This window comes from Chenopodium quinoa, unplaced genomic scaffold (assembly GCF_001683475.1).
Source record: "Chenopodium quinoa cultivar QQ74 unplaced genomic scaffold, ASM168347v1, whole genome shotgun sequence".
NCBI classification, from domain to species: Eukaryota; Viridiplantae; Streptophyta; class Magnoliopsida; order Caryophyllales; family Amaranthaceae; genus Chenopodium; species Chenopodium quinoa.
In genome coordinates, this window is record NW_018743850.1 from 3,166,633 (window position 1) to 3,181,342 (window position 14,710).

At 36.5% G+C, this 14,710-nt stretch overlaps 2 protein-coding genes across 2 annotated transcripts; both read right to left on the minus strand.

Annotated features, from left to right (window-relative positions):
- Nucleotides 1-2,253: 2,253 nt before the first annotated feature.
- LOC110685619 (probable transmembrane ascorbate ferrireductase 4) lies at nt 2,254-5,324 on the minus strand. Its single transcript, XM_021862164.1, has 4 exons — nt 5,019-5,324; nt 4,894-4,945; nt 4,527-4,723; nt 2,254-2,655 (listed from the first exon to the last, which is right to left on the minus strand). Exons 1-4 carry the CDS (start codon nt 5,154-5,156, stop codon nt 2,350-2,352), a joined length of 693 nt encoding a protein of 230 aa, XP_021717856.1. The 5' UTR covers nt 5,157-5,324; the 3' UTR covers nt 2,254-2,349.
- A 742-nt stretch (nt 5,325-6,066) lies between these two features.
- LOC110685965 (protein decapping 5-like) lies at nt 6,067-14,259 on the minus strand. The gene is made up of 8 exons (XM_021862519.1): nt 14,002-14,259; nt 12,545-12,645; nt 11,476-11,556; nt 10,466-11,401; nt 7,626-7,703; nt 6,872-7,060; nt 6,610-6,720; nt 6,067-6,531 (listed from the first exon to the last, which is right to left on the minus strand). The coding sequence occupies exons 1-8, from the start codon at nt 14,144-14,146 to the stop codon at nt 6,385-6,387; spliced, it is 1,788 nt and encodes a 595-aa protein (XP_021718211.1). The 5' UTR covers nt 14,147-14,259; the 3' UTR covers nt 6,067-6,384.
- Nucleotides 14,260-14,710: the final 451 nt, after the last annotated feature.

The window sequence follows — 14,710 nt, forward strand, 5'->3', positions numbered from 1 at the left end:
CATTCTCCACCTTGGGTAAAATTTAATTTGCCCATATGATGAGTATTTATACTTCCTTTTCTAAAACCCTCCTAAACTTAAATTTCCTTTTTACCCTTAATGATCTTTTTCCTAGTCAAACTAGTATTTTGACTTTCTTTAAAAACTCATTGACTTTAAAATTTTCTTTTATAAAGCAATATGCCCCAAAGTTTCCAAATCATGAAATAAAATATTTTCAAGATTGTTAAATAATTAAAAATAAACTTTTAATTAAAATAATTCTTTTTAAATTAATGAAACGCCATATATAATTCATTTTGAATTATTTAAATACTTTAAGAAATACATATTTAAATTAAAATACATATAAAAATACGAGGTATTACATAGTAAGAGTCCCAATTTTTTTAACCTAATTTGATATAATTGTCATTAATGTGATACAATACAACATCATGGTAGTGGGCTTGGGACAGTTTTGGGGTGGGTATAGATATCTAAGTGGGTGGTGGGACGAAGATGGATCCTATTTTGTATCCGGCGGGGTGGGTATGGATGTGGATATTGTACCCGCCACGGGTGGTGGGGCGGGGATGAGTATAAGATTTTTAGGCGGATATGGCTATGGAGGTACCATCCGCATCCGACCCGCCCATTGTCATCCCTACTCTAACTGGTTCCAAAAAAACAATTATATTTTAATTTTTTTTAAAAAAAAAACTATCGGAATTTCGATTACTTATTGAAAAGTTGTCTTTACATACGAAGTGATACTTATATTTAAGGGTGTCGATGAGCTGATACACTTGCTAACAGCTCGTGAGCAGGTTCGGTCAAAGCACGTTCATTAAGTAAACAAACAAGGTTGAAATTAGTAAACAAAACCGTGCTTGAACCCTTTAGGCTCGGAAAGAACTCATTTGTGTTAATACATAAATTGTGTTAATTTATAAGCTCATCACAAACTCATACAAACTCAATTTTCAAAAATTTAAAAAAAAAAAAATTAATGGATATTACTTTATTTGGGCAGGAATAATACTCACAAGGGTACGTTGGATACCCGAACCACTTATTATATCATTATATGTAACACGTTCTAAAATTAAGGCTAGACGAATAGTGAAATTATAGATTATTATTAATCAACCTAACATCCTTTCACTATCTCACATTAGTATGTTTGGTTAAAGAAAGGGGAAGGAAAAGAAGGGAAGGGAGAAGAAGAGGAGGGGAGAGGAAGGGAGAGGAAGGAAGAATGGTGAGTTTTCCTTTCAAAAATCTCTCCATTGTTGGAGAGATCAAGTTCCTACTATTTAATACCTTCATTTCTCTCCCCTCTAATTCTCTTCCTTCCTCATTTGTTATCCAAATGAAAGATATCCCATCTCTCCATTTCCCTTTCCTTCCTTCCCTCCATTTCCTTCAATCCAAACACATTGTAAGGCTTTATTTGGTTCAATATTTCCTCTATTTTTTTAACTTTTGCATCACTTTCACTAGTGTATTTCCCGAGACATAACTTTACCAGCAATATCTTTAGTGTCTATTAGTAAAAATAAATTATGAAAATAGACATTATAACTAATCCAGTCTCATAATAACATCTAATAATTTTATAATAATAAAAAAAATTAAGTCAAGAGATTGTAAATAGAGCATATGTCAAAGTAATACAAACATCAAAACACGGAGGGAGTATTAGTGAAGGAAAAAAAGAGAAAGGAAGGAAATTTTATTTTCCAATGTTTAAGTTAATATTCCGTAGAAATGAATGGAAAAGAAAGCCAATTAATAAAGTCAAATAAAATACATAAAACTCTATTCATTCCAATTGTTTGCACTGATCTATTTACTTTTTCAATATATATACTTATTTAACATTAATATACTCATCTATGCATGTTTTTAGAAAAAATAATCATTAATTACACTAATTTATGCGTATTTTTGTCATTAATTTTTAACTTTGTACAATTCTCAAAAATGTGTTTAATGTTTAGGGCTGCATATATCATTACTCTTTTCGCTATTTCAAAATATATTAAATGCACAATAAATTATTTCCTCAAAAAAAAAATGCACAATAGATTATGTTTTCCATTATCTTAAAGTGTATTTGACGCAGTTTTTATCTCTCAATGGTTTTTTTAACACTTTTCCTTATAAAAATAAAAGGAAATAGGAGTATATATTTAAGACATTATTGACTTGATGACAACTAAATTTGAATATACTAAGAATTTAAACTCCACGAGTTACATGAGAGATCTATAATCTATGTTTTGATTGTACCTATTTTTTTTAGTGTAAGAAAGTCTAATTCCATACCCCCTAGTTGACTAATATCTGTAGTTGGAATAGATACTAGATAGCCTTTGTTGGATGAGTTGTGTAATGGCCTTGTTTAGGTGAAACAGCGGCGAAAATGACAATGCCACCAAGAAATGCAAGTCCTAATCCAAGGCCATTTACAACAATGGATTCTGAACTTCGCTTTGGTAGGTTTCTCTTAGTTTGCATGAATGTTAGCTTCTCTAGCAGACCTGTTTCTGCTGTTGCAACCGCCATACCGTACGTGTATAGGCCGAGGAAGACGTGCCATGGCAGCACTTTCATCCTGACTCTCCGGACTTCTCCTCTGTGCCAAAAGCTTAGGAAACCCATCACCCACTGCATTCATTCATTCCTCCAAGATTAATAACAAATGATTGCTAAAAATGAGTTAGATTAAAAACTAATGTGTTAATTCATTTGATCATGGTGTTCAGGATAAAAGAGGTATAGAGAAATTAATTTTATTTGTGTCTGCCAAAATAATAACCAATCGGTACAATCAAACCAAATTCTAAAATATGCCTCAAGTTAACCAACATTTAACATTTTGCACTGGGCCTATTGGGTCCTATTCAATTTGAACTTTGAATGGGTGGGAAAGAGGATAAAGGACCACATTTTTCATTAACTATTCCAATATTTCAAGAGGGAATGGGGAGGGATCATTGTCATTGCCCATGGCCATCAATCATGCCTCTAAAGTGACTTTTTTTTTTTAAATCCAAGTGACTTTTTTTTTAAATCCCAATGTAATGTATAGGGTTGATTATGATGCAAGTCGAGCTCAAGTATCACTAAACTCAACTCGTTAGGCTTGACTCAAGCTCAACTCGAGCTCGGAAACTCGCAAGCTCGAAAACTCAAGCTCAAACTCGACTGTTAGTTCAATAGTTAAGCTCGAGCTTGACTCGAGTTCGAATAAAGCTCGATTTAAGCTTGGCTCGTGCTTGAATTCAAGATTGAATGAAGCTCGGCTCGTGCTCAATTTGGGCTCGGCTCAAGATCGATTTGAGCTCAACTTGAATTTGAACTCAATAGCATGTCTTAATATAAGGCCCACACTAATTATCTAATATGAAATACAATATTTGTGTTACCTTTGTAACATTTCTTACCCATCTTCTTTTCCAAAACTTCAATATGGGAATGTGAGTTTGTAGATCATCTAGCTAATACCATTAGTGCTCTCTTATATATCTCTCATTCGATCTATTCTACCTCATTACAATTTTTTGATCATATTATTTTGAGGAAGTATAACATCATATTATTATTATCATTCTATACATACAATCAACATTCTAATATACATAACATTTTATACCCAACGACCTTAACATTTTATTACTTATACAATCTAAATTTGCCTTATTTTCTTGAAGAATTGTATTATTTGATTTAAGTAAGGTAATAGTGTGTTTTTAGTTTAATGTTCTTGTATAATTCGTATGATATTGTGATTACAAAAAAAATTATAATGTTTATATTTTTTTATCTTAATGCATTATCCTTTAAAGCTAAGACTTAATTAAGAAATAAGTTTTTAAAAAATTGTTTAAAGTATATTAATATATTCAAAAACAAATGTTAATTATATCGAGGTTCTCACGAGCTTTTCGAGTCGAGTAGTGGCTTGCTCGACTCGACTCGTTAGAGTTCCGAGTTGAGCTCGAGCTTGAGCCTAGTTTAGTCGAGTCGAGTGTTGACCAAGTAGCTCGCAAGCTGTCTTGTCTCATAAGCAACCCTAGTAATTTATAATTAATGATTTATGTAAAAAAAATTCATTAGTGTAGAAAAATATCTAAACATTTTTCATGCTGATTAACTTGTTACAAATTAGTAGCATGATTTGATTTATTAACAAGACACGTAAATTTGGACATATAGTTATTTATTTCGTAATAAATAAAAGTATGTTAGGAATAATTAAACTGCAGAGTAGTAGAGTAGAAAATGAAGTAAAATAACATATACGAGTTACGAAGTATAACAGATAATTACTACATATTATAGTCCTTAGTCCTTACTCCATAGGTGTTAGGTGGATGAGAGCTAAGCCCTCAATTACCAAGATAAGTAAGTGCATTAGTATACTAAAATAGAGATTCGTTCAATGTCAATGCCTTTTCCTTAATATTTTATGTACAAATAGAGTTTAATAATGCATAAATCAAATAAATATATGAGAAAGAGACAAGAAAATAAACCTCAATGCCAAAAAGAGAGACACAAAATACACCCATCCAAGAATGTAAGCTGTAGAAATTAGCAAGAACTCCATTTTCTCCATGAAATTTCGTCCAAATTCCAAACACTCCACAAGCCAAGGCCACGCCTTGCATCCCCAAATGCACTAATTTCTTCATATTCCTTGACCCTGGCATCCATCTATGTACCAATATGGCTGAAAACCCACCAAATTAAATCACAAAATAATCAGTTATTTTCCTCAAAAAGTGCATTCAATGCGGAATCAATAGTCACGTTGAAAATGTAATTTTAACTAGTACGAAGTGATGTAGTCAGTAACAACTAAATCTAGAGAGAGGGAGCGTAAATTTAATTTTCACTTACCTTCTCCACTTAAAATTATGAACCCAATCACCATTAGTAGAGGATGAAGCACCTATTAATCAAGCAAAAACATAATTAGCACAAGATAAACATGATCAACTCATCATTAGAGAGAGAAAGATTACAGAATAGATGAAGTTGTTAGGAGAGTGGTGAATGAAACTCGACTTGAAGAAAAGAGCCCATATTAAGACAAGTGCTGCAACTAAAACAGCTGATAATCTGGCAAATATTAGAAGAAGTGAAAATGTAGAAGATGACATTTTTATGTAGTTTAAATTTGTAGAGCTTCAAAAAGGACACTAGATGTTGTGACCGACGGTTGGATTGAGCAAAGCACTAGATCTGTGGCGCATTTCTGGTAAAGTAGTAAAGAAGGTATCACTCTCAAGTCTCGAGTGGAGTGAGTTGTGAGTATAGTACTAAACTTACTATAGTAGTGTACTTAGTTTAATAATGTAGCCTACTACAATCTTTTGTGATTATTTTAAACATGTTGGAAATGACGCCTTCATAAGGCTTTAGGCCGTTATTAGCCTTATTACAACAAAGACAGTCGAGAAAAATTAGATGCTCAGCGATACACCCTCCATCCCAAATTATTTGTGGGTTCTAAAATAGTTTTAATAATGAGAGTAAAGTTAAGGTCCATAATGCGCATCTATAGTACTCTGACCGATTAGATAATTAAAACAGCCAAATTGATCAAAATAATTCATACGAGTATATTTTAGTATAGTACCAATTCCACCAAACCCTTCCAGCCTTCCTAATTCTTAGTGTTAATATCATTTTGATAATCGTTTGTTTACCTTTTATAATAATCACCTCCAAGTGTGCCTTGAGACTATTTTGCAAGTTAAAAAACAAAGTACAAGGAAAACAATCTAAGAAGAAAATCTTGTGTGTTTTATATAGAAATTAATATCCCATTAGCCTCTTAATTGTAAAGCTTATTACCTACTCCAACAAGTTGCACCATCCTCAACATTGTCATCAAAACCACCACCCAAAGTAGCTAATGGAAAGGCTAATTCAGTTCAGCTGATCAAACCATCAAAACCAAACACCACGATTCTTACACGGTACAAGTGTAAAACCCGAATACCTGAACACAACTTATAGGGAGTCCTGCAGTAATCAACAAATCCAACACTCTCAAGGGCATGGTAATTAAAAGAAAATTGAAAACTAGTAACCTCATAACTTAACCAAATAATCACACCATCAACTAGTTCCAATTTACATCACTGAACAGTTTTATGTCAACCAATGATAAGCTACAAATTTGCTCTTACATTTTCTTTCTACTGCATAGTTGCTTGCTTATCACCGGAGAATATGAATCAAACTAAAAATAACTGTAAACAAGCAAAAGATACATAATAGAAACCTTGCCCATACTAACTGAATCAACAAATGTTAACACGAGCAGTTATCTTCTACCAATTTCAATCAAAGTGATGCACGCATCATCACAGGCAATACAGATCAGGAACCCCGGCTAGACATACCACGCCCTCGCCCCCTTCCAGGGTAGCCATACCCCCTTCCATAATAAGAACCTCGACCACGGCCGCCACGATTTGGTCCCCGACCACCACGCCCACCTCGATATCTCACAAAATCACCAAATGTCTGCAGCCAAAGTAAATAAAAGTTCATATCAATTGAACCCAATAGAACAAAAGCATTTATCTTTTCTACAACACATACCTCAGCATCTATCTTCAATTGCTCAGAGAATCTTGTCCTCCCATTTTGGGAGTCATGCTCAAGAGTGTTGCAGGAGAGGGTATCGAAGAAGTCATCCTTATTATAAACAGGCTGCCAATCAAACATTAGAAAGAATATTAACCCTTAGTGTTGAGGAGAAAATGCAGAGCTCCAAACAAATATTATGATGCAGGGAAGAAAAAGTCCCAGAAAGCAGAATTATTTCAAGATCCATCATGTCAGAGAAGTTTTCCGGGTGTACCGTTACATCATTTTGAGGCGCTTTCTCCTCACCCTCCTCTTCAGAGTCATCCCCACCATTACCATCTTTGTCTTTGGTGTGACCCTTGTTGCTCTTACCAAGATGACCCCATACTTCATCCTTTTTGAACTTCTCATTCATAGCTGTAAAATCGAAGTCCTCGGTAAATTGTGTCACTGGACGTGAGCTCTGCAAGGACAATCTGCATTTAGTTCCATCTCGGGGTGACAGACAAAGCCAGACAAATCTCTAAAGCATGTCCAGAAAATTATTGTAACAATAACTTTATCAAATTCTAAACACAACAAGAATCCTAAATTATCACAGCAAAGACAGTGCTCTATGCAATTTCCAGTCGAGATACGTGGAAACTTCAAATAAATCACGATCATGCCACTTTGATGAATATGAGGGTATGAGGATTCTGGGAGATGAAATTTTTTGGACTGAGAAACACATTTTTTTTTATTTAGACCTCAAACGAAGCACAAAGGGTGCAACTGCAATTTGTACGAAAAATAGGTTTAACAGAGTATGGAGCTGCTACTATTCAAAATTCATAATCAAAAGGTGGCAGGCTCTAAATCACATTAAGCATTTAAAATTCCATTCTTTGTTAGTTGACACTGAGAGTAAGTTGCTAGTCTTGCAACTGTCTTCTTAGGTAGAAATATGAATGAATTGAAATCAAAGAATAGAACAGAAATAGAAGACTTCTAAAGCTAAATCACTAAAAGATAAAGATGTCAATTACCCCACTTCCTCTTCCTCTTCCTCTTTCATGTCCCCGATAGTTGTAGTTTTGACGTGGATGATACTGGTTTCCATTAGGCTGCATAGCAGAAAATCAGTCGTATTAAGAATGTTGCTTATTACAAGCTACAAAATTACTAACAAACCAACGTACCATAGACAGTCTGTTACTTTGTACTTCAGATTTTTTTTTTTTTTACAAAAAAAAGGGTTTTTCTACATAGTAACCTCGTTTTTTTTCACTTTTCTATGCTGTGACCTAACATGTATGACTTTCTACGCTGTAACCCTAAAGTATGAAAAGTCACTACATTGTGACCTCGCCGTTAAATTGCCGTTAGTTGCTTCCGTTAACTGTTACTATTTCCGTTAGTGGGGCCCAACCACCATCCAGCCACCCCACTGCCACCCCCTCCGTCAGCCACCCCTCCCCCTCCATTTCCAGCAACCCCACCCCTCCCCTTCCCCATCCCCACCACCACCCAAACCCAAACCCTAGAACCACCATCCCACAAGACCCGAAACCCAAAACCACCCCACCAGCCTCCCCCCTTCCCCCGCCCCAATTCCGACCACCCAACACCGGCGCCGCTTTACCCCCTCCCCTAAACCACCAACACCCCAGACCCTCCCCCCGAAAACCCAGCCAACCCCTCCCTCCCTCCCTCATGCGGCATCCCCCTTCCCTTGAAAATCCTTTCCCGTCCCGATTCCGGCCAGCCCCCTCCCCGTCTCCCGTCCCTTAACAGGCCACCAAATCTCTCCCGACGTCGATTCTGGTTGTGCCGACCTCCCCAACCAGTTTCATGGGGTCTGGTTTGGTGGGCTTTTGATTTTTCGAAGGGGGTTTTGGGGTTGGCTGTCTGGTTTGGTAGCGGTGGTTCCAAGGTCTGATTTGGTGGAGGTGGTTCCTGGGTTGGCTGGGGTCTGGTTTGGTGGCAATGGTGGTTCTGGGGTCTGGTTTAGCTGCAGTGCCAGCACCGGGGGAGGGGAAGAGGAAGGGGATCTGGACGGATGCCGGCGGATTCCTGGGACAATGGAGTTCGGCGGCCGGATTCTGGGAGGTCGGGGCCATGTTGGTGGTGGTCGCAATTGATCTGCTCTGGTGGTTATGGAGGGAAGAAGGGAAAGGGGAAGGGGAAATGAAAAAAAAAAAAAAAAAGTTTAATTTTTGGGTTTTAATGAAAGCAACTAACGGCAGTTTAACGGCAAGGTCACAATATAGTGACTTTTCGTACTTTAGGGTTACAACGTAGAAAGTCATATATGTTAGGTCACAGCGCAGAAAAGTGAAAAAAACGAGGTTACTAATGAAAGCAACTAACGGCAGTTTAACGGCAAGGTCACAATATAGTGACTTTTCGTACTTTAGGGTTACAACGTAGAAAGTCATATATGTTAGGTCACAGCGCAGAAAAGTGAAAAAAAACGAGGTTACTATGTAGAAAAACCCAAAAAAAAAAAAAAAAAAAAAAAAGAAAAAAAAAGGGACCACTAAACATCTAAAAGTGAACAAAAGTAGGACCTATTAAGGAAGGGAGGAAGAATAGATAGCAAACACTGATGAGTGTTAAAAACAAGATCAATACACACTGTACAAATTCAACTGTTAAAGAACCCCCCTTTTCCCTTAAAAAAAATACATCAACAAGATCATAACTACCACAGTCCACAGGTCTAGAACTAAACAACTGCCAAATGTTACATTGGCACTGCATGCAACAAGATTTTGTCAGTGAACCATAATATTTATAGTTGATACTCTCTCCCAGTCCCACAATAACTTACCTGATTCTTTTGGACATGCTTGCCAACACACAACTTTGACCATCAATATCTTTAATTACCCATTAGCAAATATTATTTAAAGCTGGAATTTTGTTATGCATTGAGATTGATCCAACTAAGTTTTATTAATATCTCATCAAGTCAATTTACTAGGCAAAAACATAACCATGGAAATTCACTACAGAAGCATACATCCAAATAAGAACTCTTCAATTGTAGCCAGGAGAAATTAGGTTTTGCAGTGACTAACAGAACTTTCCATAGTTCACTACAGAAGCTTCCATCCATTTAAGAATTCTTCAATAGTAGCCATGGAGAAGGCTTTGTAGTGACTAACAGAACTTTGCATACTTCACTTCAGAAGCATCCATGCAAATAAGAACTCTTCAATAGTAGCCATAGAGAAATTAGGCTTCACAGTGACTAACAGAACTTTCCATAGTTCCCGTGTTTTATGTGGTCCATGTGGATGACGAAAAAGGCAACAAAATATTACCCAACACCAATAATGATGTAGTTAATGTAGTTTATGTTATAGGCATAATAAGCTACCTGACTCATAATTTTAGGCAATTCTTCCATGTGTAAAGCACAATAAGATTAGTTCCATACTCCAATCCTTTCTTTCAAATATTTTAGCACGAAAAGGAAAGTTGATCATGTTCGCTCTCCTTGTTTTAGGTCTCCAAATGAACAACATTTCCTTCTAAATCAATTTCAGAATGTGTCATGGTCTCATTTTCAACGACACTTGATCACTTAGGGTTATGGGCACATTCCTAATGTATGCTTATTGTGTATGTCCTAAACCTCAAACATAGTTTGCTGGATATCTTAGGAATCTTACACGACATGCTCCTATGGATTCAAGCACTCTAGTAGCTAAACATGACACTAGCACCAAAAACAGTAAATTTCTTGAAAGCTAAATAAATAAATTAAGAGAACTTATCTCAAGAGAAATCTAATAATGGGTGATAGGAATCATAATAGTCTTAATCATGATTATTATTGCAAGTAACAGACCCAAAAGGTAAAAAATAAACAATATACCTTTGGGAAAGCCCTTGACCCAGGGGGCAGGGGCAATATTGGTGGCTGTGCCTCCTTCACTACTTCTGCTTTTACATCTGAGGGTGATGCTGATGAGACTTGAACAACTTCCACATCTTTGTGAGCAGCTTGTGAAGATGAAGATGATGAAATTGGTGGTTGTCCAGACTGCAGAAGTTGATCAGGTGTGACCAGAGATGGTTTGGAAGTCTCAGTCTGGCTTGAAATGGAAGAGCTGATGACAGATGACGGTGCTTGAGAAAGACCCATGTTTGGCAAGCCTGAACTAGACATAGCATTGACCTTGTTAGAGACAGCAGGTGCAATGGTACTAGCATCTGGAGCAGAGATTGCCAATGGAGATATTGACGGGAAGCTAGGTGTTGAAAGAAGTCCAGAATTGGGAGCCTTAGATACTGTAGAACTGAAAGATGTTTCAGACGCTAGGGCGGTGGATGGCACAGAAGGCAAATTAAATTGTGGTAAAGATGTTGATGTTAAAGTAGTTGAAGTGCTGCTTGAGCTAACCAAACTAGGGGGTATCTCAGGCAATTTTGGCCCAGCCATGTTTGAAGATCCCGTTGGTAAAGCTGGATTGAACCCAGAATATTGCATTGGTTGTTGCAAGGAAGGTGGCACAGCGAGTCCATGAGGTGGTCGGAGCAAAGTTTGCTGAGGCATATGAGGAAGCCCATTGGGAGGGCCGTAAAAACCAGGCCAGTACATAGGCATAGCAAGTCCACTACCATTTGCACCTGGAGGAGGTGATGGCCCCCAAGAACCTAAATTTCCACCTGGCTGGTACAGAGGCAGAGCACCTGGAAAGCTTGAGCCAGGGTGTCCAAGCTGGGGTCCATGAGAACTACCATCAGCTGATGGTGCACTAACAGCTGGTGGCACATTCGACGATGTTGAAGCCGGGAGAGGATAATGAGACTGCAGAAATGAGCTTGGATTCAGATGCCCAGCTAATTTCATAAATCATGCAAATGAATTGTGCATTTCTTTACCTGAATGATAGCAGGATCGTTGTCAACTGAAGATGTTGATGCAATTGGCTGAACGGGAGGTGATGATTTCACCTGCAAATCCTGCAAGTAGAGATTGATGGAGACAGAAAACCAATCACTTTAAAGCCTGGTTTAAGAAATTTATTATAAGAATAAATAATTTTTGAGAAAAGTGCAACCAGATACAACTTATCCAAGTCACATCTCTGTCCAGATAGCTTTACAGATATTTCTACACAATGAATGTAGTGAACAACCAAACAGGTAATCCTTATTAAGTTATTAACCTAAGATGTACCATAAGTCAAGTTAATAAAGATTGAATATTTGAGTCTCTTCCACACACACGCGCGCGCCCCCACACACAAACAAAAATTAAAAAACAAAAAAAAAAAAAAAACACATCCATTAGTGTTAGAAAACAATATTCTTTACTCATCATACTGCAAACAGGGTAACTAACTATGGTATCTTGCTTTACTCATCATACTGCAAGCAAGGTAACCAACTATGGTATCTTGCTTTACTCATCAACCTGCAAGCAGAGTAACCAACTATGGTATTTTGCTCCCAGTATTAAATGCATGAAGAAAACTTGCTAATATTAGGGCTAGAAAATCCAAATAAGAGACGATGAATTTATGGGCCCTAAAACCTTTGGCTTAATTATTCGCAGCTTCCCCGTCACTAGGTGCTTAGGTATCCACCGTAAGCCTTTACTTGTTATAGGTCTAAACAAAAATACGAGTCATATGACTTATTTGAAAATAATTGAATAAACAACTCAAGAAATCTTTCTTTACTGTAGGATTCCGTCTATTTTAGAGTTCTTTACTGCAACAATAACAGCAGCTATCATCAGTTTTTAACGCTACCCAGTCATGGGCCCTCGCGGCAATATGGTTGTATGGCACTCTAATAATCAGATGTAACTATAACAGGCTCACAACTACTATCAACCCCTTCCATAATAGCATAAATAACCTTTGTATACTTCGTAAAAGAGCTTCAACACTTAAAAGACGCTAACTTAGCAACCACATAGAACCAGTAATATGCTGTAATATACCTTAATGTCACTGCCACGGAAGAGTATATACTCATAAACCTTATCACTAGGAGCTACTTGTGGGCCATCTTTCTTTCGTCCTTCAGTTCCAAATGATCTAACTGCAATGTGAAAAGAAAAAAAAAAAGTTTTTTAATTAGTTACAGCCTCTACCAATTCATCAGGTTTCAAATAAGCCCAAATGCCAGACAACTAACAAGGAAAATCAGAAACATACACGGGTAACATATTCAAATATCTTTCATAAAAGTGAAAGTGATAGGCCACCCAAGGACCCAAGACAACAAAGACTTAAATATCACTTAAGAAATCAAATTAGCTATGCCATTGTGGCCATTCTTATCAGATGCATAAGCAAAACCTACCAACAAAAAGTAACCAACCCACTCTCATATATAAAAAATCAGACAAAAAATAACATCGTAAATGAAAATCATGTCGATATAATGTGTATAACAAAATAGACTCCACCATAGATGGCTCGTCAATTAGACATGCCAAGTGAGATTGATTTGGAATCAAGTGGAATATAGGTAGTAATGAGGTTCTCTCCACAAGCAACAAGGAAAGGTTACAAAATACAAATCCTGCTTGCCAAGATCATAATGCCTGAGATCATGGGCCCTAAAACCTTTTGCTTAATTATTCGCAGCCCTTTTAGGTTCATATATCTTCATCAAATATATACAAACAATTTACTCTCATTCATTACCCTTATCCTTGCTCTAAATCCACAATTCTCTATCCGAAGAGATACAAATGGATTCCGACATCCTTGCTTACTAGACACACTCTCTCTCTCCAGTAATCATTAGGAAAAATCATCCTTAGACCCTCCTCTCAGGGCTTTCTCCACCTTTCCACAAATCCTTTCTCTCTCCTCATATCTCGCCGTCACCCCAGCACCTTGCGATCCTTACCCTCTGAACTGAATCCAGATGCAGAAACCATATAATTGCACAGAAATCAGTATGAAAATCCACGACTTTGAACAGTTTCAATCTATTTCAAATCCTACAAAACAGTAACACTTCTAGCAACAGCAAAAACAGATTCATATGTCCTTAAACGCACAATTTGAGCCATAGAAGCATTAACATTTGGCAATTTTTTAACATTCATGCCCAAAATCATCAGTAGAATAACCTCCTTCAATCAAAATTTTCACATTCATGCCTTAAATCTTCATTGGAATAACCTCCTTCAATCAAATTATTCACATTCATGCCCTAAATCATCATCACTAAAATAACCTCTTTCAATCAAAACTTTCACATTCATGCCCTAAATCACCACTAGAACAATCTCCTTCAATCAAATTTTTCACATCCATGCCCTAAATCATCACTAGAACAACATCCTTCAATCAAAATCAACAAAGAAATGCAATTGAAGCGCGATATCGATCATCAAACAAATTTCTGAACAATTCAAAGCAAAATTAGAGAATTGAATACCGTTTCGAAGGCCGATACTAGATTCTTCAGTGTTGATTCTATAGAGAATGCCTTCATATCTGATCTCACTCTTTGATGTCAAACTAATCAAACTGCCGATGTACGAATCGGCCGATGAAGTCGTCTTCGAAGCTTCGGCCGACATGGATTCTGGTTCCTAGCAGTTATGAACTCACCATAGGAGAGAGAAAGACGAGAGTTATTGTTGACTGTTTTAAGACTGATGAGATTGATGATAATTGATAAATGGTTTGTTAGGGTTTTATTTTAAGAAACTTGTGTGACCCAGACGGCGGAGGTTGCTCCGGGTGTTACAATAATTATTATGTATACTATATTAGTCCCGTACAATACACAGTTTTAACACTAAATCATTTGCTTTTTAAGTGCGCAATATAAATAATTTAAGAAAAAATATAAGAAAAAATTATCTGTTTATTAGATAAATTAGATGAAATCCTTGCGATATACGGTTTATTTGTATTTTTTCAAATAAAATATTTCACTAAATATAAATTTATCTAATAAACTTTGTGATATTCGCTTGCTTACTACTTGAATTTTTTATTATAAAATAAATTATTAACTTTGTTTCTCATATTTAGATAAAATTTGTAATATAAAAGGATAATATTTTATTTCACAAAATTTCATATGTGGCTGGTCACACCGTATGGTCGGGATTACTTGGTCAGAAGTTACTTGGAAG